Source organism: Lycorma delicatula, chromosome 5 (genome assembly GCF_047948215.1).
Source record: "Lycorma delicatula isolate Av1 chromosome 5, ASM4794821v1, whole genome shotgun sequence".
NCBI lineage: Eukaryota > Metazoa > Arthropoda > Insecta > Hemiptera > Fulgoridae > Lycorma > Lycorma delicatula.
In genome coordinates, this window is record NC_134459.1 from 124,783,237 (window position 1) to 124,808,600 (window position 25,364).

At 29.0% G+C, this 25,364-nt stretch overlaps 1 protein-coding gene across 1 annotated transcript in view; it reads right to left on the minus strand.

Annotated features, from left to right (window-relative positions):
* The window catches only part of LOC142324525 (Kv channel-interacting protein 4-like), a 720,250-nt gene that overhangs the window by 14,337 nt on the left and 680,549 nt on the right, over positions 1 to 25,364 (minus strand). The window contains exon 5 of the mRNA XM_075365357.1: positions 15,773 to 15,843. Coding sequence (XP_075221472.1) covers positions 15,773 to 15,843 — 71 coding nt within the window. The remainder of the gene's footprint in view (positions 1 to 15,772; positions 15,844 to 25,364) is intronic.

Consider the following 25,364-nt stretch of genomic DNA (forward strand, 5'->3'; position numbering starts at 1 on the left):
CTGGATTAATTTGTACACATGTTGTCATATGATGGACAAGGAGCACATAAAAAATAATATATTTATAAAAATATTTTGAAATAATCTCTGAAACATGGTTTTTTCCTGTGTGTTTCTCTGTGTACATATATATATTGTACATATTTAATCTTAAGGGCTCTTCTACTCTTCTAAGTGAAAAAATAAAAATAAACAAAGAATGATATAAATCTGTAATATAAAAGATTCTTAATTAAAAATGCAACATATATGCAGATATACAAACAAAAGTATTTCAAAAGTGTCCATACTGAATAAGACATCTCAAATATTTAACTACTGTTGAAAATAAGAAATGAATTTAAAAATTTGTATATTTTTTTTAAAAATCAGATATACTACAATTATGTTTTCTGTTCTTTAAAATAATAAAGAAACACTAAAAATGACTTTTAGTTTTAATGGTAATGGGACGAATTTTGAATAAGAAAATGAGCCAGATACTAGCACAGTAAAGTGATAAATTGATGAAACCACAACAAACTATGTGGTCTTAGAAGGTACACAAGAGGTTTTGTTTGGCAATGAAGTCTACACCTAAGATAAAGAGGCAACTATAACTAATTTTAAGTAATTTCTCAAAGTGTCTAAGCGGTGTTTACCAAACCCCTTTAACCTATAATGTTCTAAATACTTTTAACAAAACAGAATACTTGGTTAAATAAGAAAAATTAAAAAAAAAATATTTTTCAAAGTTTTTTTTGAGTTAGTCAGATTATTAAGGTTGGATACAAATGCTGATATTGACTGAAAAGCATTAAGGACAGAAATTTGTAGTGCGAAAAAGTGTCAACACTTACTGGGATTCAAACCCAGAACACTGGATGAAAGAATAAATAATCTAACAATACCTTATTTTTTTTAATTAGCAGTAAAAGAAAATCCCTTTCGGCACGCCGGAAGGCGGAGGTAGATTTCTCCAATGTTATGTAGGGAATAAAAAGATTTCCACCTTAAAATTAAGAAAAACTTAAAATTTAATCAATGTGACAATGGTTGCACGTGAAAAACGTTTCACATGTTTATCATATGAAAAGCCCCATATTCTTACAATAATAGGAAAGTTATAGTGATATTTTGGTTTTTTGAAAAAGTCTTTCCATTTCCACCCCCATGGTCTGTTTTCGGACATTAACAAATTCAACCAAGATATTGAGTCGTTATATTTTACATATCAATTTCAAAGTGATTGGTGCAAAATTACAGCATTTACCATGTCCACAATATATATATATACATTTCACTTTCTTATATATATTATTATTATTATTATGCTTTTACGGCCAACATGGGACCACTTAAGTCAATTTTAGTTGGATCTTTTCTGAGAAAAGCGTGTTATTTTACTCTTTCGAGCTGCCCAGTATTTCTTCATCCGTTCAGATCTTGCTTTCTTTTCTTCATCCGTAAACACCCTTCGTTGTATTTTGTCGTTTGTCTGTCTTTTGTTTAAATCTAATGCTTTTATCTTTTAGCTTTGTAATTTTTCCAGTTTTATTCTGTAGGTCAGTCAGGGAAATTCCCAATTCTTTCATATCTTCTCTAATTTCTTTGATCCATCCTACTTCTAGCTTTTGGAACCAGAGCTTTTCAATGATATTTCTTGACAGTCTTGTTTGCGGTGTCCTTATGAGATGACCGAAGAAAGAGATTCTTTTTTTCCGCATAGTATCAGTAACAGGCTCTATTTCTCGATACACCACCTCATTTGGCACAATCCACCATTGGCCTTCTTTTTGGTGTTTTTTATTGATACACGTTCTGACAATTCTCCTCTCTATTTTCAGAATTTTTTCAATTCGGTTTTTCTGAGTGATTTTGAAAAGGGTCTCGCTTCCGTAGGTGACTTCTGGCTGTACTACAGTTTTATAATGTTTAAGTTTTGTTTTAGCAGAAAGGCATTTTTTGTTATATGTTGACCAAGTTAATTTTTGGGATTTAATCATTTTATTTGTCCTGTTTTGCCATGTCACTTTTTCATTTAAATTATAAGTTATTATTTCCCCTAGATATTTAAATTGTTTTACTATTTTAATTTTCTGATTGTTTACCGTAATGTGCTCTATTACCAGAGGATCTATGGCCATTAGTTCAGTTTTTTCGAAAGAGATATGAAGCCCTATCTTTTGTGCTAGGTTTTGAAGGCTCATGATTTGTGTTTTGGCTTCTTGAATATTATTTGCTAAAAGAGCGAGGTTATCTGCAAATCCTAGGCAATTTAGTGTGATGGAGTTTTTCTTAGTACCCATTTTTATATTTTTGGGATTTATTTCATACCATTTTCTCATGACAAATTCGAGGGCGCAGTTAAAAAGGAGTGGTGAGAGGCCGTCTCCTTGCCTCAATCCAGTTTTTATGTAGAAGGGTTGAGAGAGTTCACCTCTGAATTTCACTCTGGACTGGGTATTGGTTAAAGTTAATTTTATCATGTTTACGAGTTTAGGGTGAAGGCCCAGGTTTCTCAGAATATTCAGCATGGATGGTCGGTGTATACAATCATAGGCCCTTTTAAAGTCGACGAAGGTGATTATTAGTTGTTTTTTCCGTCTTTTATATAAGTCCATCATTAGTTTTAGGGATATTATTTGCTCCGGGTAACCTCTCCATGGCCTAAATCCCCCTTGGTATTCCCCAAGTTCCAGTTCAAGTTGGTCTTTGCATCGGTTGTATATGATTCTCGACAGGATTTTGTATGTGCAATCCAGGAGAGATATGCCTCTGTAGTTTTCAGGATTAGTTTTATCCCCTTTTTTATGTAATGGATGGATGAGGGCTGTGGTCCAGTGTTCTGGAAGTTTTTCTTCGTTCCATATTTTCACGAGGCATAGATGTAGGGAAGTTTTGACTGAATAAACTGATGAGTGTTTCCAGAGTTCTGCGAAAAGCTGGTCTTCTCCGCTTGCTTTGTAGTTTTTTATTTCATTTAAGGCTGCGAGAACTTCTTGAATTGTTGGCGGGTTGATATTTACTGGTGAAGTTTTAACTGGAGTTTCAGTGTCAATCTCAAAAAGCTCTGGGGGGTCGTCACAGTTGAGGAGTCTATTGAAGGTTTCTGCCAAAATTTCAGCATTTTCTTTATTGGTGTGGGCCATATTTCCTTTTTTTCCTCTCAGCATAAGGGTGGGTGGTTCATATCTTTGAAGAGCCTGACCAAAAATTTTATAATAGTCTCGGAAATTAGTTTTCTTGGAACTTTCTTCTTTTGCTGAATCAAGTTTTTTTGGGCTTGTCGTTTGGTTCCTCTTATAATTTTCTGTATCTTATATAGATATAGACATTTGAACTGATGGTGGTTTTGGGGTCTGCGGGATGTGAAACGCAAAGATATATTGAAATTCCGGAAGTTGAATCATAGTATTCATTACAATAGATAGCTTTCTCATGAAATCTACCTAAAAATGTGAAAAATATATATATTTTATTGTGCAAAAGTGAATAACCAAGTAGTAACCTAAAAATTTCCATTACAGAGATTTACATCTAAAAGCTTTTGTTACAAATATTAAATGAAATATGATAAATAATACTACAAAAATTAATATTTTCCATTTTGTGATTTTTACTTCACAACATAATACATTTATCATTAAAAATTGAACAAAAAAAAACAGAACTATACAAACTGTTTATGAAGGCAAACTTTATAATGTGTATTTATAACTATTAATAAATTTAACAAAAAATTTTCAAATGTTTTATATTTCATAAAAACATTCGAGAATACATTTTTTCTTTACTTTAGAATAAAACTGTATTATAAATTTTTGAAAAACTATATTAATTTTACTTTCTCTAATAATATAAATTATAAATAAACTAACATTGAAAATTTATGAAGCATTTCTTGATTTAATATAATCTGTTAAAATTCTTAAACACCCGGAAGTGATTTTTAATTCCTGAAGATTATCTTTAAAAATATTTTTACCTATTAATATATTTCTTATAATTTTTCTCTCTACTTAATTACTACTTACATAAAAGAGCTTAATTTATCTTATATTTTAAAAATAATTTTGATACATAAAAAAAAGTAACAAATAAGCACTGCTGTATGTTTTTGTGTTATTTGAATGAACTTATAAAAAGTTTACGGTATGTCAGTATTATGGAGAAAGAGGCAAATATAGTTTATATATAAGCTTATATATTTTTTTATTATTTAGAATAAGTAAATGGATCTCACAACAGTAAAACTGATAGTTAATGACTCCCATGATAAATAGGGTGCAGTATACTATATATATATATATATATAATATATAGATATATAGTAAAATAATAAAAAGGTTACATAATAAAAATATAATCAGTAGAACGGAATCAATAATTGGATAGTAGTAGAAAAAACAGAAAGGGAATAAATAATTATATTTTCAGCAACAAAGCTGCAAGTTAAAAATATTTATAATAATTTCAAAATCTTTCCAATAGAATAATCATGAACCTTTAAAGGATTTCAATTTTTCATTCCATCTAAAATTGGTCGCACAAACACGCCCTACCATTATAACTCATAAACACAAAAATGAACTCCTTGAATTTTTTCCAATTTTTTATCTTATTGCCTTCACACCATTAATTCAATTCTCTTCTTGGCCTTAATTTATGTGTCTGATTTCCTTACCATTCACTTTAAACTAATTTCTATGGAAATTTTTTTTAACACAATCTTCACTTTACGGAGAAAGTTATTCACGAGTAGAACATTTATTACTAAAGATAAGTTATATCTAGTAACAGAAATCTGAATTCGCAAAACAGTTGTTACATTTAATTACAATTAAGAAAAACAAATTTAAAGTGTGAAATATCTGGAGGCCCCAGGTTCGAATCCCGGTCAGGCTAGGCAGCGTTTTCACACACGTTACAAATCATTCATCTCACCCTCTGAAGCAATACCTAACGGTCGTCCCAGAAGTTAAAAAAATTTGAATTTAATGGTTTAGTAGTTCACTTATCATTATATATACATTCATTCTCTATCAAATCTGGATCTTAAGAAGGCAAATAAAACAGCTGAGCATCTTTCAAATACAATAAATATTTTTCCTTAATTAGTAATTGTTTTAATAAAAAAAAAAAAAAAAAAAAAAAAAAAAACAGTATAAATTTATTACATACAAGCTATTAATGTACATACATACATACAACAGTAATTTTTACGCAATATAAGCACAAAACTACGAATTACTTAAAATTTTAAATAAAATGATAATTGTAATCAAGAAATAATCATTATCTTATTCCAGCCTACCTTTAATTTCTAAATAAAACATAAAACGTATTTATTTTACAATCATGCACTAAAATAGGCACCAAAAAATGAATTTATTTACTTTAATAAAAAAAATTACTTGCTTCACATCATTTTAACATCAGAAACAGTTTACAAAAAAAATTATATTTAAAGTTTCAAAACGCGCGCGCGCACATACTCACAGCACATTCATATCATAATAATGTGTAAAATCAACTCCTGGAAAATTTACAATAAAAAATGTCTTACAAAAATAAAACCATAAATTTATTAAACCCCTGTTCTATACAGACAAATGAAGAAATGAGTCTACTGACTGCAGAGAAGTCAAATGAATTTACGAGGGAACAATCGCATTAGATAAACGACAGTAAAAAAAAAATTATATCATAGTTTTTTTTTTATTATACAGAGTTATAAAAGAATGATCTGAATGATAGATGAACTCCATCCAGCTGAGTTCATTCGCTCCATCGATCTCGAGCTAAAGGGTTATGCGGCGAGTCGGCGTATCGACGATGTCTAAAACACGAAATATATTCTAAGTTCTCACAGAGATAATTATAAGAAGAATCACTTTTTTTAATTTTTCTTACTTCCTGTTCATCCTAGACCAAAACTATTCAGGATCTCCACCGATCAAGAATGGTTTTGGTCTAGGATGAACGGGATGTGAAAAAAATTAAAAAAATTGATCCTCCTTATAATTATCTCCGTGAGAACTTAGAATATATTTCGTGTTCTAGACATCGTCGATACGCCGACTCGCCGCATAACCCTTTAGCTCGCGTATTCTGCATGTTTCAGTGGCTGGGAATTCAACCTGTTCCTACGAGCCTTCCTCGACCAGCAGGATACCACCAGTAGCCTGGTTGTTGTGCTCCAACCGAGTTCTGAACTATTTTAAGGCGTCTAATCCGAAAGCAGTTTGTTTACCGATTTCTCTTCGTGTAAGGCCAAAGAATAATAGTATATGTTCATCGTTTGTGCAAATGCCGCCAGTTTGAACACACAGCTGAAAGGTGTAAACATCTGGAGGTAGTGTGCTTCCACTTTGAATTCAGTCCCCCTGACAAAAGAGATTAGCATGACCGCTTTCTTAACACTTTTAACCACTAGTCTTGTATTAATAACAATAGTACAATACATAAGACAAGTATAAAATTCTTTTACTGCAAATACCTTTGCTGTTCACAAATAAAACTACTCAACCGTTTATGAATGAAATTTAGTGCGTTATTTCTTGCTCTTACAGCCTAACAGTAACTCACTGAACAATTTCTCGTTCTCATATATTTGAATTACTTGTGACGTCCGCTTAATCGCGTCGAACTTTCTACACACTAGAGATTCGCTCCTTCACTGACCTCCTCACAAAATACTCACTCACAGCCCTCACATCCCGTAGCCTCTGATCTCGCAGACTGACATCATAACGTCTCGCTTAGACTAATTCGCAGAACCGATTTCAACTGGTCTTCCCCGGAATATTTATCTATCTTCTTTAACTGCCGGACCAGACCCCAGTTGAGCGTGAGAACAATCGCCGGAGCCCTTTCGTTCCCATGCATTTCTAACCTAAGTCCGGTAACTCTTCTCACGGAAGAACATCTGTTTATTATGTGTCAATGGGCAGTATTAAAAAAGACAATTGTTAAACGAACCTGTTACTTTAATAAAAGGGTTCCTTTTAGCCCCTTTCTGGATTCCTCCCATTATTATTTTCTACTACTTTCTTCTTAAATGGTAGGAATTCATTACTTAGGTTCGTTATACCAGTCTTATTACAATATGTTATTTAATAGTAAGAAATTAGTAGGTGGTAAATTTATGGAGAAAATAAGCACAAACATAGCTCTAAAAATTGTTATACTTCTTTATACTTTATTTTTGTAATTTTTCAATCTCACTTGTGACAATGTTCCTTGTGACAATTTTTTTAGCTGAACAAATAATATTTCTATATAATACAGCAAACCAAGAAACATGAAACAAATTATTTCTCACCTCATAAAAGTTGTAATAAAAAGTATTATTTTAAATTTCTTATCATTTTTTGGTTGTAACAGTAATTTTTGCAAAAGCTGACAACACAATTGTTCCCGTCATGCGGCTTTTTTCTGATGCATAGCTTACACACACAATTTAAAATATTTATAATTTTATTTAAATACAATATTTTTTGTTTATCTAATTCAATAAATATAAATAAAGCGCGCGCATATTTATATTTTATTCGCGCGGTCGTGGCGGTACTAGATGCTAACAGAAAGAATTGCAACAAAAAAGACCCACTGTACTGCCTTCTACAACGTTTTAAAATTATAAGTACTTTTTGGAGTGGGAGTGCAATTTAGCAAACAAATTTTTACACGAAAGATGTTTTTCTTTTATAATTGTTCCCTAATTATCAAAAAAAAGAACTGCAACGAAAATCACCCCTTGTAATTGCCTTCTATAACTCTTCAAAATTAAAACAGTTTTTAAGGGTGGGGATGAAATTTAGCAAATTTTTTTTACAATAGTTATTAACTTTATTAATATTCACAGAATTATAAAAAAAAATTTATCATTAATTATACAAAATCTGGAGACGACTTCGTTTCTCCCCCCCCCCCGCCAGTAATCACCATCCCCTGATCTTTTGAATTGAAAATTTAGTAGCATCAATGCCCCACATATAGAAATAATGTGACCAAGTTTGCAATCAGTCGAGTAGTTCTGGAGATGTAAGGCGATTTATAAGCCAACATACGTACGCACATTTTGTCGCGGAAATTTCGATCCAATTTTTCAGTTTTCTGGAGTCCTTAGGGGTCAATTCGTCAAGATTCACTGAAAACCAGATACGCCCAATTTTGGCTGATGCCATTTTTCGGTTTTATGGGGTCCTTAAGAATCAATTCATAAAGATTCAGTGAAAACCGGATACAACCAATTTTGACCGATCATCATATTTTCCCTTATATAACTGCTATATAGACGGGAAAGTAAAATTTAGAATGGAAAATCTTAGTTTTTAGAATATTGATGTAAATAGTGTTCCATAAAAAATGTATCAGTTTAAAAAGTATGTTCTTCTGTCAAACAAAAACGGCTACTCCAAATAACTAGAAAAACATAATTATGTATTTAAAACATTTTGAATTTTCAAAATGATTCGTTACTAATGATATTATTCTATAGCTAGAAAAAAAAAATAAATTTAGCAGCCCTTTAAATGTTTTGAGGACTAATTTTTTTTTAACTAAATAGATGATCTTGACTATCTTTTTTTCTGTGTAGCCTCCAGAACCACCGTAAGGTATTACTTCTCAGGATGAATGATGATGATATGTATGAATGTAAATGAAATATATTCTTGTACAGTTACAGGTCAACCATTCCTGTGTGGTTAATTGAATGAAACCCAACCACCAAAGAACACGGGAATCCACGATCTAGCATGCAAATTCGTATAAAAGATTTACTAGGATCTGAACCTTAGAATTATTGACTTCAAAATCAGCCGATTTGCGGTGACGAGTTAACCGTTAGACCAGCCACGTGGGCGATCTTGCCTACTTGCTTCCAACAAAATTTACTTTTATCAAAATTGATTGTTTAGGTAAAATTTCTAAGAAATTCTTATACTCCATTTGTATAATTAATTAATTTATAATTTTCTTTGATGTGACCAAAATTATACTTTGCTCATGATAGATTTAACAACAATTCAATTCAATCTCATTTTTTAACAATCTATCTTTCTTACATTTGTAAAAATTATTTATTTTTTCAGTATAAAGGCTTATCCAAGTCTTTCTGCAAATGTTCATCTTGTAAATAATTAAAAAGACAATGAACAAAGACAATTTTATTATTTTCATTAAACAATTTTATATTTGCAAAAAAAAATTAAATATTTTAGATAAAATATATTTTGTTTAGTTAAGATTTTAACAACCTACATCCCATGGATCAATTAATATCATTTTGTACTTGCTAAATTCTTTGTAATATCTGCAAACTAAAATAGATAAACTGTTTAAAAATAATTTTTTTTGTATATACCAGTCAGATCTTTACATGTTTTATTTGGAGCATCTATCTAACTAATCACTCCTTTACAACTTACTGTTAAAACTATAAATGTTCAAAGAAATCAATAAATTAATTTTTTATCTCTATTTTAAAAAAAATTAAAAAGAGCATTCACAACATCCAGGAAAATAACACAAATTATAACAATTTAAAAATAATAAAAATAACAATAACTGATATAAAACAAATTTTAATTAGATTTGTGTAAATACAAACAGTATTTTCTTTATAAAAAAATAATTTTAAAAAGTTTATAAAAATAAAGACTTCATATAAATTCAAATCAAAAAAAGAAATAAATCCAAACACCAAGGAATCATAAATTTTATTTTACAAATAAAAAGAGGTTTTTGATACATTGTAATGACATTCGCATGTTGAATGTTAGAAGGTAGAGTGAAGTTTCAAATACACAATGAAAAGCACTCAGCACCCAAAACAAGTCAGTCAGAGGATACTGCACAAATGGGAAGGGAAACAAACAGGATCAGGCAAACAAGGTACAGGAGAATGTGGTTGTATCTCAGTGGATATGTTGATAATCTATATGCTTTTCTGTTGTGTTAAATTTTACATACTCACGCATCCTACGCATACGCAAATCTGTTGCAAAATTGAAAAGAATCAACTTTTTACTTAATTTGTTACAATGTAAAAAATAAATATTGGTTCAATTTCTTAACCTGATGTGTATGTAATTTTCTGAAAGTAATTTTTAAAAGTTTCTGATATTTTTTTCATTTACAAGTAGTTGTATGAACATATATAACAGGAAACCCAGTTTTATTTTTTTTTTTTTTAACACATAATAACATTTTTAATTTGAACAGTATCACATCAAGTAGAAAAAAAAATATTTACAATAAAAAATGATAGATGAATTATGTGTTAGTTATATTCTGTGTAGAAATCATGCATGCCAGTATCCATTCTTGCAGAGTTGTGAAGAGATCAGTATACTGGAGGTTTTATTTTTAAAAGGTATTATTTGACAGATTGGTAAGGGGAATCACTAAGCCACAACAGAAAATCCGGGTTAGAATCATAAGTGAACTCTGCTTATAATTATTTTTACTGAAAACTTTCTTAAGAAAAGGATGATAAAAACAACCTGTTTTTTTTTTTGTTTTTCTTAATACTAGATGATATGCCCGTTTTTGACAAGGTGAAACCTGAAACCAGAAGAGTTGATAGGATATATGTAACCATCCAAAGATGGTCGGAGAAGGGTTGACAAATCTGTGAGAACAACGTTGCATATAACGCATGAAGATGGTAGAAGAATGGGTTTTCAGTTAGTGTAGGGATGGGTAGGGCAGCCCCGCCCGGGAGGGCCTGCATGCCGAGGTGTGCTGCTGGTTCTGATGAGCAGTTGGGACTCCTTGGGAGATCAGGTTGGGGTTAAATTAAAGACTAAGTCCTAGTCACTGGGTTGGGGCCCATAGTCGGACCTGATTAACCCTCCCTGGGATTTGAGGCAGATGATAGATCAAACTGTAAGCCGACCTGCCATTGCAGACGTTCTGCCGGTAGGTATGGGGGCTCATTTGAGTTAAAGGACACTCTCCTGGGCTGAGCTTTACTTGACTGTATGTCCAGCCCAGGAAAGTACAGAAAGAAAAAAAGAGAATACTGAATTTTAATTTTCTTTCTTTTATATTCCTTTGTCCTTGTGATCTCCAGAAAACACTTTTTTCCTAAAAATTAAAATTTTCATTTGTAAGAAAGCAAATAAATGTCAATAAATAGTGTCATTGGTGGTCAAATCAATTTTAAATTCGTGTATGACTGGAATATATGAATAGCTACCTAAAATAGAAAGATTTAACTTTTCACATGATGATTTTATTTAATGATTTTAGTGTTTTCAGAATATGAACTGAAAAAACACAAAATCATTTATTCCAGTTTCTGGTTTTAAAAGAAATCCTGAAATAAATTTTCAAGGAATTTTATAACTAAAATTATCCAAAACATAAAAATATATAAGAAACTGGAAAATTCATGCTTATCCTTTATCACCTGTAATGTTATCACCCTTTCCTTTTTATGTTCTTTGTGGCTTCCACGATGCACCTGTTCTTTATGACTGTTGTGTTTAGGATGTCTTGAATTTAACTTTACATGCATATTCTCTAATTTTACTACATGTATAAAGTACTGGAATGTTGCATGGATGCTTTAAAGTTTGTGTACTTTTGTGTACTCAACAATTTAATTTCAAGGTGAATGACTTGAGTCTGTTCAAACTACTACAACTTGCTACTTAAGCTAAGATAATGTATCTTACGACTTACTACAGATCTGAAAATAAATTCATAATCTTTCTAGAATGTCATCATCCATATTTCTTTAAAGATATTTTTGGAATGTTTCCAGAGCTAGAAGATACTTGCTTATCAAAATTGAATCATAAAATATATCAGCACTATAGAATTCACCCTCGATTCAGCTTTTAGAGAAGAAACTTAAACGGAATTGAACCAAAAAAAATTATGTAATTAATCCAATCTCTCGACAGGCCCTATCCCCTTGCATTTCAAAATGATCTAAAACAATCGGAATACAATTCTTTCTTCTTCCATTCATATGTTATGAATGCTCATCATTTTAAAAATCGATAAAATACCGTAAGCACCATCCAGCAGTAAGGGGAAAAAATCCAGGCTCTGTAATACCAGGGGTACACATCTCTGAATTTTCACACAATTAATGAAAAAGTAATATGTCGTCTATCTATAGATACTGAACATTAACACTTTCAGAGAAAGCAACTTAAACAGAACTATTTATATCTCAGATAAATGCATCATAGCCTTAAGAAAGACTGGTACATGATAGAATAACATAACTAAATCAGAATATTATAATAATCATAAAAGCAAGACAATCATTCAACACACCAATATGAATAAAATTAAACTGTCAACTGTCAGTAGAATAATTAATAAAGAAACTGTTAACAGTTTTGTCTTGTCTTCTAATAAGCTGAATGACTAATATTTATAACATTAATATGCTTGTGATATAATGATTGTGATATAATATATAAATATTATATATATTTTTAATTTATATATATATATATATATATATATATATAAATTAAAAACATACAAAAGGTGATCTTGCTTATTTTACAGTAACTGATAGTATTTACTTTAAATCTAGATTGCATTAAAAAGGAAGCTAAGGTGTTTATGTATATTATCCATAACTATTAATGTTGTATAAAGAGATGTGTGACAGAATAATTAAAATAGAAGGAATCAATTTTCTAAAAATCTTGCACAGTTCTGTGCAAAAAGACTGAAATTCTTTTCTGACACCCTTACTATTTCATAGTCAGAAGTGCACTGATTTTCACACTATGTTCATTCTATTAACCAGTAGATCTACTCAGAAGCATTAAGTTTCAACTCATTTACCACTGTGATTACTAAGTCACAGCTTATGCTTTGGCATAAATGCATTTTAAAAATACACCACTACACAGTCAACATAACCTCAAACTAGTTTTTTTTTTACTTTAAATTGAGCATAACTCAAGAAAGACTCAACTAATCTTCATCAAATTTTCACTTGCACAACTTCCAATGTACTAAACAACCCACTGGGTTGGTCTATTGGTGAACTCGTTATGGGAAATCAGCTGATTTTAAAATCGAGAGTTCTAAGGTTGAAATCCTAGTAAAGGCAGTTACTTTTATATACTAGATCATGGATAACAGTGTTCTTTGGTGGTTGAGTTTCAATTAACCACACAGGAATGGTTGACCTGAGACTGTACAAGACTACACTTCATTTACACACACATACCATCCTCATTCATCCTCTGAAGAAATACCTTACAGTAATTCCGGAGGCTAAACAGAAAAAGAAAGATATACACTAAACAGCATATCTAAATTTCAATGAAATTTATCTAATAGTTTTGGAGTTTTTCAAGCCAAAAGATTTTGTATATAGACCTGTAATATATGTGTGTTTTTATATATATGTATAAATAAAAAACACAATTTTAAGTGAATGGTATTTTTGTACTCCTCATACCTCAAAATGTAAAAAATTCATTTTCCACTCCCACCATACAATCAAAAGAAATATATAATTTTTATTTATTTGTTATTTTTTATTTTATTTTTATTTTTACCGACTTTTCTATTCTAAAAAAGTTACTTTATTTAATTATATTTTCATCATTTAAAAAGATTAAATAAAAGATAGAAAGAATTTCTTAGTGAAAAACAATTCACCTAACTATTAAAACTGGATAAAAAAAGTATGTTACTTTCTACTACTAGACTTCTTGTAATTTAATGCGGTATCAAAGTATAATTATGAGAAAAAAATGTTAAATAGAACTGAATTTAAAACACTTTGAATAACTTTATCCCCAAAATCAAATTTAATTACACAGATTAATGTTTGTCATTTAAAAAAATAAAATTACATATATGAGAAGATTCAAATAGTTGCCCCTATTTTTTTTTTAAATGTTGTATTAAACTATAGCTCGGTAAAAGGAAGAAAGAAAAAAGATTCCAGCATAAGTGACCTAGAACCTACACAATCATTTAGGCTGTAATATTGGTTTTAGAAGTTTGGCAGGTAGAGCACCTGAAATAAATAAATATAAATTCTGAAAGGTAAAATAAAAACAATGATAAATGATTTCATTTATTGGTTAATTCAATACAAAAATGTATGTATTTCAACTTGGATTGAAAAAAAAAATTGTAAGAAACATAATAAAATGTATATACATAATAAAATGTATGTATAAAAATGTATATACATAAAATATATCATGATACTAAAGTGGAAAAAGCAAAATTTTCATATTAAAATTTAAAAGGTATGGTTCCAAGATAAAACAAGATTAATTATGAAGTAAAGATGAATTGCATAATTTGTTATCAAAATGTAATAATTTTGACTGTTTAAAGGAAACTAAGGATGATGGCAGAATACCAAAGGGTGAATTCAAACGTAAATTTTTACGTTAAAAAACATGTTATTAATAAGATTAATTAATAGGAATGAAGTAGAAATAGCTTTACAAAAAGAAAATTTGACAAAGAATCAATGCAAGTAATGCTAAAAATCAATAATATACTATTAATAATAGTTGTAACTAGTTTAACTATTTTTGTTAAATTTTTTTAATAATGAAAAATGTATAAATGTAGATGAGGAAACTGAAAAAAAATGTTAGCTTTTGATGTTATTTTTTTCAGTAAGATAGCTTTTCTTTTTCCAATAACAGTCATTTACTAATAAAAGAAAGTACTAGTACTTTCAGTTTTCATAAATTTCAAACAATGTCAGTCGAATTGACAACTAAAGGCAAAGTAGAAACTGAATGAAGCATAGATTCTTAACTCATCTTAACATCTGACATACTTTTAAAATAACTGACAAATAATAATATACACAAAATTTTGACAGTAAGCCTAATGCATTTTCATCTAATATTCATTTTACATGTTAAACTTTTTAAACATAAAACTTCTGGTTACCTTCTTACACCACAAATTCACTCTTTTTTCTTTCCGTCACTCACTCACTTTTTCATTTTTTACAACTCACTACCATTTACTCAGTTCCATTATTACAAAAAGTAAATTTATACATAAAATTCAATTTTATATGTTTTTTACTAAAAATTTTATACATTTATAATAAATAATCCATAAACTATGGTTATTATAACAAAGCTAAAAAACTACTTATAACACAGCATTTTATTAATTTATTGTAAATATTTTGTGTAAGAAAAGAAAGTTTTACTGTGAATCAGTAAAACATATTTTACTCTGTTAAGTTTAACTCATTCATTGTTGTAATATAAATATATAACTGGTGTAAATTTTCATTAATACAATAGTGGTTAATAGTAACACTATTATTTAATCACAATAGAATCTACAATAGGATAACGTTTTATAGAACTAAAAATAACAGTTTGACTAGGTGCATGTAAATGTTTCCACATTGTCGGTCTCCATGGCGTGAGTAGTAGCATCTTGGCTTTTCAATTGGAGGTCCCGGGTTTGAATCCCGGTCAAGTGTGCATTTTTACACACTACAAATCATTCATCTCATCCTCTAAAGCAATACCTAATGGTAGTCCTGGAGGTTAAAAAAAAAATGTCCACATTAGCGCTGACTGTTTTTTCAGTTTTTATTACTGCTATTCATTATCTACACCCACTATCATCTTATTGTTGTACCATACTTGATAAATTATTAAATAAACATGACAAAAACTGTACCTAAAAGAAATGAACTAATATTCATAAATTTTACTTACTGTATGTTAGTAAATTACAATCTTATAATAATAAAGTAGGAATTAAAACACTATACATTCTACCTACAACTGACCTCAAAACTTATTTTCCCAGTCTGATTGTGTTTGATTGTATTGAACACATAATGAGCATATTGACTTGCATCTGAAAATAAAAAGTAACATTAATTTTTGTATATACAATATAAAAATTATATATAATATAAAAAAATACAATAAATATATTAAAATAATGTAAAATGTATTCACATACACAAAGTAAAACAATTTTTATTCTCATATATAGATAACAATACATTTTAAGATCACATCATGAACAAGTAGATATGCTACTTATAGTTAAAATGAAAGTAATCATCTCCTGGATGATTAAGGAGAAATCACGGGAAAAAATTGACTAGCAACACAAAATATACAATTCTTTAAAAAACAGGTAATGGTAATTTAAGTCTATATTAATTATTTAAAATATAGGTAAATTTAAAATATGAAGATACTGAAAATAAAAAATAACTAAAAAAAATAAATCATAATTTAGAAAAGTGTTAATGAAAATTATTTTCATTAACTACGTATTTATGAAGTTAACATGTTATGTATGTGTGAACATATTTATGTACACACAAAATGGTATGCAAAAGAAATTCAGGATTTTTAAAAAAAGATTATTAATTAAAAAGCTAAAAATAAAGTTTCTAATACTGTATTGACATTGGTTATTTATTTTTATACACTGAAAAAATAATGATACATGAAAAAAGTTATCTGAGAATTATTTTTTGGGGTGGGGGTAATTTACGATGAACTTTCATTATAAAATTATTATGTTTAAATAAATAAAAAAAGTTCACAAAATTAAAAATTCATATTTTTTATTTTTTTTCTGCTCCTCCACCTCCAAAATCACCTTCCAAGAACTTTTTTTTTTATATTTCTACATTTAGTTTGTTAAATCGAAGGAACAAAAAAAAATTCAATGAAAAATGTACAACCAAGAAAAAGTTACCTAAGATTTCATTTTTTATTGGTAGGAGGATAAATTAAGATGAAATTTTATTATAATAATAATATTATTATTATTATTAAAACTTTAAATAAAAAAAAAGTTTTAAAAAATTCATAAAATAATAATTTGATTAGCTTCCATACACCAAATATTGCCCCCAAAGTATTTTTTTTTAATCACTTGCATTACTATTATGCATGGGAAGACAAAAAGAATTTGGTTAAAAAATATGCAATAAATAAGATAGCTTTTATTCAATTTTTCGGGAAGGGGGAACTTTGGAGCAAAATATTTTAAAAAATAAAAAGATAAGCATGCTTAACTATATATAAAGTGAGTTTAAAATTTTGAGAAAATTGACCTCAAAAAACCATCTCCCCGCTTCTTAGAGATACTTCCTTCAAAATTTTAAATACAGATTGAAAAAATTGACCCCAAAAAAACCATCTCCCCATTCTCTAGAGATACTGCCCTCAAAATTTTACCTACAGATTCCCTTTGTATACAAAACTACAAAATTTCAACAAAATCAATTTTATCCAGTCGAAGTTATTAAGATTCAAACACAGCCACACACATAAATATGTATGCACGAACATTACCCCCCATTTTTTTTGTTTTTTGGGTTCCTGGATCATGAAACATCGAGAAATGCAAAAACCCATACTCCATTTTTTGACTGATTACCATACTTTCCTTTTTGCAACTCTAGAGCTACAAGTATGATGTCAGGAAAATAGAAATTCATTGAAAGAGAAATATTGTTTTTACAAATGAAAAAATCTGATGTGGACAATACGACTTTCTTGTATGCCTATTAAATTACATTTACACATTTTTTAAAATTAAACGTACATAAATCTTATTTCATTAAAAACTTCTGATATTTTTTCAATTTTTTTTTTGTTATTTAATTATTATTTACTGTAAAAATTTTTTTGCATTAAGAGATTAATAATTATTAATAAATCAATATATTAAAATTAAAAAAAAAGGACATGAAGTCTGATTCGAACCAATGTGCCTTCCTCTAAGATCCAAATATTTCATTAATTAAAATTTTATTTGGCAATAAATCTGGAACAAACGAAAATAAGTATCACTTATGATACATAGTTGAAAAGCACTCAATGAGAATTTATTACCAGTTAAGAAAAATTCCAAAATCTAATTTTTTTTTGGATTTTGGGCTTTTATGGACACTTTTGATTCAGTCGATTGCAATCAAAAGAGGAGGTGCACAACTAGATGTACAAGCTTCCAGCTTATGTATCGATATCATAAAAAAATGAAATAAAATAAATTAATTTGAATAATCAAATATTTATCGCCTATCAGAGAATCAATATATCATATTACCTGAGAAATTGTATACAACTGCATTAACCTACTATACGTATATCAAAGAAAAGAATTAAAATTGTCTGATATTCAATAATTAACAATAATCAGCAGCTTACGCTCTCGTGATTAAGTGGATTGACTTTAGCACATGTCCACCACCTAGCGAAGAGCCAATATACTACGTAAAAAGTTGTTGCCTGAGCGCAACATATCCACCTCTCAACATAAAGCATCAACATATTACGTATGGAGGCAGTAAAGCATTATCTTTTTAATGTGTTTTTTTTATTGTTGTTTTCAATGTTTCTTCTAGATTTTTTGAGAAGAATCTACAGACCTTCTCACTTATGCCAAGAAACATGGGTGAAAATTTGATTGTGATTGATCGAGTAGTAGTTTTTTTGTTTATCCCAAACAGAAGAACCCCTTCCTCTTTATATAATAGTATAGATATGATTTTTTTAATATGTATCTGACTATAAAAATAATTTATGTTAAAAAATAACAGTATCCATCTACTTTATATCAGACATGACAATATTTTATGAGTAACATAGCATTACACTTCTACCCATGAGAAACTAACTACTTTATTGTGCTTTTTTGCTAATTTTAATAAAAAAATTAGTATTTCAGTTAAAAGATCTTCCAACTATTTTATTTAAATTGATATCTTTTGATAAAAATTTTTAAGTCGCCAAAGAAATCCGTTAGATATATGGTAGGAATAAAGCAAAATTAAATATGTAGGCAGTATTTTTTTTTAATTTACAGTTAATGACCGTACTTTCATTACTTATGAAAAATAATTAACTGTAGGCAGTCAGATTTTAAAATTAATTTACAGAGAAGGATGTCTCTGCTAGTCTGCTTGAGCTACAGAATTGTCTCCTTTTAGGCGGCGTTCGTTATTGCCAGTATGCCACCGATAGATTTGCCGGCAGGTTCAGGGATGACTGTTACTGAGGGAAGGATAGGAACTTTTCTTACGGTGTTCTCCTAGACAAGGGGCTAACAGGCTAATTAAACGTGTCACGTCATGGGTTAGTAAGGGATTTGGAGAGGTAGACTATTTCCTTACTCAGTTCCTGTCGGGTCATGACTATTTCAAGTCATGGCTATTTCATAAATAATCACAGATATTGATCATGAAACTGACCTTAGAATGAGTTCACCTAACTATCTAATTATTATAGTTTAACTTTATGTCCACTTGAATATAAATATATATTTTTTTCATTAATTATTACATTATACCTCTTTCTCTATGTATTTGATGGTATAAAAAAAATCCCAGTGAATGTTCAAGCAATGAATGGAGGGCTTGCAAATGTTGCAAAACTCTTTTGTCTTTATTAGAAGTGATGATGTATTATTGCATATTCTAATAATGGTGAATGCAGATATGAGTGTACATATACTCACTCCTCTACCACTAATACAAAACCATTAATCACCACCAGTTTTCAATAGAATAATTCAATACCTACATTTTCATTCATCTCTGCAGCCACATGAAACCATGAATAAACTATATTATTATTGAAATCATTGAGTGGTAATATAACAGTTTAATTATAATTAAAAAATATTTCAAAGGCAATAAATGATTCATGTATAAATTATATATTGTGAAAATAAATGATATGTTCTCAATGTATGATGAATGAAAAGTATGCTGATGAATATAAAAACAACAAATCAATAATATAAACCAAACCGATGTTGGAAAATGAAAGTTTGATAAGTAGGCCTTAAACAAAATATACCGTTTATTAAATACATGATTATTTTTAATAATTCTTTACGACACTTATAATGTAGTTTTTATAATTGAAGACAAATGAAAATAAAAACAGGTTACATTAATCTAAGTACTAAATAGTATTAATTCATGGATTTGTTAGAACTCCAATCCAGAGTAATGTTCTAAAATGTTTTTTCCCAAAGAAGATTATTTTTTTTTAACTTTCTTCTTTCAGAGTTTTTGTTTTATGTTATTAATAGGTTTACAGTAATAATAATAAATAAAATAAATACAAAATAATATGCTAATAATAAGGTGTGTATATAAATTTGTAATGTTTGAATTTTAAATATTAATAATTTAAGTCATTTTCCAATAAATAAGAACACATTTGCTTTTTTATAGTATGAGATTTATATTTATTATAAACAATAGATTTCAACATCATTGTAAACTAAAGTAGATCATTTAATATCCTAGTAGAGAAACACTCTAAATTCTTACAAACAGATTCAAACAAAACAAAGTATCATAAGAACATGTTCAGAAATAATGAATGTTGTAAATAACACAAAACAATATTACATTATATTCTAAAATGAATATTATACACAACTTAACCTACACCTATAGCCTTCCTATACACTTCTGTATTTTCAGCATCAAAATAGAAATTTTTCTGCAACACAGAGCAAACACATATTCTCACCATCAACAAGTATATGCTCATATAATAGTATACTTGCAAAGGTATATCGTGAAGATACCATCTTGTTGCATCAGAATAATGCATGACAATGAGAACTATTAATATTCATAAAAAAATACCGCTAATTAAATGTTACACCTGAATATTAATTAAATAATTTTCTTGACCAGATCATTACAAAAAGAAACAAACATTCAATATGTACTGAATCAGCAATGATATTCTCTTTCATTGACAGCACATCAAACCACTAAATCAAAATAAAAATCTAATTAACATTAACATAAAACGATTAATACTTTTTTAAGGACATATGCATTATACAATGTTTACTATCTGCTTTTAGAAGTATGACTTTTAAACTATTTGATTTTTCACTTGAGTGGACCAGCATTATATAACCTAGCATGCACACAGACAACACACATATTTATACATAAAATAAATATAAATAAAGGCAAAAATAAATCAATAAAAAATATACATTTACATAAATAAACACTTTGAAAAAATAGTTCACAAATTAAAACTCTGAATACAATGTGACGTTCAAACCAATAAACAGATTGAATCATTATAGGTACACAAATACCAAATATAATACCGCCACTGTAATATACAAATTGAACTGCTCCCCAAGAGCACAATGTTGCACTTGCAGATAGTAAAATGGACACAGTTTCAAAGGTACAATGAATGTTAAAAGTCCACCATAACAAGAGTGGGCAGTAAAGTTTATGATCTTCAATGAGATGGTTGAGAAAATTTGCTAATCAATTTACAGATGCAGATCGCAAGTCGACCAACATTAACAACAACCATGATATGGATCATAAAAAAAATTACATGTTAACTCACTCAAACATTTTGAAATACATAAACCGCACATAACAATATAATAAATGAACAAATACAGTTCAAATCTACGTACTTTCTAATCACATCTAACTCAAACATAAGCTTACTACATCAAATTGATGCCAAGGTGAGAATAACAGCACAATTCACTGAAGATCGCTACAAGAGGAAGTGAAAACATTATTTTATAAATTTTGAAAACATTGTATTTATTAAACATAGCTCGGTTTGCAATTTAAAAAGTTTTATTTAATTTTCTTCACAGATCATTGCAAATAAGAACATAGCAGCTTATTAATTTGTTAATAATAGTATATAATAATAGTTTACGCAATTAGTTTAATAACTCAGAACAATGAAAATTGACCCACGGATTTATCCTTCCAAGAAATGAAATTGTTGGGTAAGTTAACAAAAATAAAAGAACACACAGCTCATATTTGCCAAAAGAAATTGGACTTTAATTAGAAAGAAAAACTGAACTTATGTTAAATCACAACCTTAAAAAATTAACAGAAATTATGAAATAAACATAACTTAATAATACTTAATAAACATAACTTATAATAATACATAACAAATACAGAAAATAAACATTATTCAAATAATAGTTTTGAGAATCTACAATTAAACAAAGCCTGAAAACAAGAGAACATAGAACACCTTATTTACAATTATATACTTAGAAAAACATAACATCAATAAACATAGTATGACTGGAAAACTATTGCATTACTTACATATGCTGTAATATTGAAAAATTAGCAATGAACAAATGTCATTAACTTAGACAAATAAACTACAGTAAATCTTATTATTGGCACTGGCCTTTTCTGAATTATGAACATCATCAAACTTAACATTAAATAATTAAAGCATGTAATTCTAGTTTAGTATAGAAAAAAGGTCACGATAATATTCCAGTATAAAAAAAGTTAATTACAATAATCAAATTGAAATAAGTAAGCATGTAAAATATGTTGCATATGAACAATAACATAACTTTATATACGCCACCTGACGTGACTGCACTTAAGAAAATAAATGGTTTTTTAAACCAAACTTGAAATTGAAAAGCATAATGTACGATTAACTGAATGTTTCGCAAATTTTACTAATAGCGTAACTGTTTACAATAAATAATAATGAAGGATTTGAACATCCCTTAATAACAAACGAATATTGGTAAAAAAGATCTCGTGAAATTAAAGTGCACATATTCATACAGTTTATCCTTGGCGTAATCTGTAATTGCGAATCAAAAATAACAGAGGTAACAATTTGTGATTAGAAGTTGAAACAAGACGTGGCGTCTCAGATTTGTAGTAATGAGTTTGGAGAGATTCTGCATCGATGAAAATGTAATCAGCAGCTGGAGAAGATTCGGCGTCGATAGAGTTGGCTGGTTTGTAGTAATTGAACCACTTTCAACAGAGACGTTATCTATTGAATTTGAAAATTAACTTATCGAAGAAACGAGGCAAAAACGAACATAGAAATTTGTAAAATCACAAAACACTGACGAGTAGAACAAGAGAATATTTTGACAGAGAAATACCACAACGTTTATGAGAGTATGAAAACGATGAAAGTATTAACATTAATTGAGAGAGAGAGAGAGAGGGCCGCAAGCTGGTCCCCACCCAGGGACCAGCCTCTACATCCAAACAACATGAAATACTGAACTGGAATGAACAAAGCTGGCGTGGTGAGAAGTAGGGGAAGCGAACAAAGCAATGGACAGAAGAGTGGGTGTGTGTTGACAACAAGAGTAATGTGTAAGTGTTAGTATGAGAACGATTATAGAAAACGAGTGGAATTCGGGAACGAAGACATAACAAAAATAATTTACAAGCAAGCAGACCACTAAAGAATTACACATAAGGCTGAAAAATAAATTTCTGAATACGCACAAGTTGAAGAAATGACATCAGGGCATTAAACAGAAATAGACTTCTAGGAACTATGACAATATTGAAATGGGTTGAGAATAAAAAACACTTAAGAATAATATATATATTAAGACTAAACAGCAATAAATAATGCGTGATAGAAATAAGCTGACACCAATATGATGATGCAACAGTCAAACTGGACCCTGAGAGAAATGATATCGAAAACAAACCCAACAACCTATTTTAAAAATACACGTATGATAAGCCTTACAAAAATGCAAAATAAATTTACCAAGCCTGTAAACTACAAGACTGGACCATAACCCTGAATTTATTGGAATAAAACGCAACTTTACGCAATGGCGGAAACAGAAATCATAAATGAAAAAACATCTTTTTTACAAAATAATCCTAAAAGGTTACTTATACCAACAATTAACCTAGGTTAGATTAGCCTGTTAGGTTGAGCAATTCACTGAGAGAGAGAGAATGAATTTTTACCAAAAGTTAGTTCAGTGAACAGATTTTTTTTACTTGATGATATCTCCACATAAGCTTTAAGCTTGAGCGTGTAATATATAAATGGAATTTTGTAGCTTTTGAAAAAGCCATGCCTGACCGGGATTCAAACCCAGGATCTCTGGATGAAAGGCCGAGATGCTACCATTCTGACACAAAGATAATGAAAGTTAAGAATTCCAGCCTTAGGCTTTAGTTCTATCATTAGAAGAAAAAAAAAGAGAAATTGGTTGAAATATCTAATAAAAATGAAATATTTGTAATTTGAATATCTAGGTGGTAAGGCTTAAACTCTCTGAACATGAGATAATACAACAGAACAGATTCACCAGAATCCAAGGTAATGAAATGACAAAAACCAATATGATAGAAAATCCTTTGTAAAAATTATTCTTCTACTGGTAAGGATAAATTAATCATTGAACAGAAATGACATTATAGCTTGGCCAACACTATTTTTGATCAACCTGCAAGGCAGGGTATTTACTTCTTTGTACAAAGTAAAGAAAGTATTGTGATCGCGAAAAATCTCAGATTTCAACGAAAATATCCATTTTGACTAGTTTCGGCTTGACGTCTGTATGTACTTATGTATCTCCCATAACTCAAAAACGATTAACCATAGGATGTTGAAATTTTGGATTTAGGACTGTTATAACATCTAGTTGTGCTCCCCCCTTTTTTGATTGCAATCAACTTGACCAAAAATATTCAAAAAAGCCCAAAATCCAAAAACTTATGATTTTGGACTTTTTCTTAACTACAGATACTTATTTTCATTGGTTCCAGAGTTATAGCCAAATGGATACTTGGATTTTACAAGGGGAAGGCACTTCAGTTCAAATTCAACTTCATTTCCTTTTTTTTTTTTTTTTTAATTTAAATATATTAATTTATAATCTCTGATTGTAAAAAAAGTTTTACAATAAATAATAATTCAATAACAATAAAAAACAAATATGAAAAAAAATCAGAAGTTATTAGTAAATAAAATTTTATGTACTTTTAAAAATGTGTATACGTAATTTAATAGAAGTACAAGGAAGTCATGTAGTGTCTACATCACATTTTTTAATTCTGCTTCTTTGAATAGTGGTATGGGTTACAGAAAAAAATTTTTTTATTCAGAAAATTGTATTATTTAGAAAGAAATCCTTTTAGAAAAATATAACAGCAATAAATAATGTAATCTTTAAATTGTAGGACATGACCATGAGAACACCAAATAACTTTAGAATTACGAAGAACATAATTTTTTTGAAAGTGTTCAATATAAGTTTTCATAGAAATAGCTTTGGAATTCAAAAAAATAATACTTTAGTTGTACCGATCATGCAAAAGTAGTTTCTGTTGCACATGATTATGATTTAAGCTGTTTTTATTTTTAAATGTCTTAAAACAAACTGTAAGCTGAATTATAATTCAAAATTCATTGTTAAATTGTTCTTGAACAATATAAGGCCACTAATAACTCTGATGATGCCATTTACAAAATCTGAAAGGAACAGAATATTTTACTGATGAAGAAAAACATCTAGAACATAATTTAATTCAATTAAAAGCAATAGATCTTTAACTGGACTTAAAT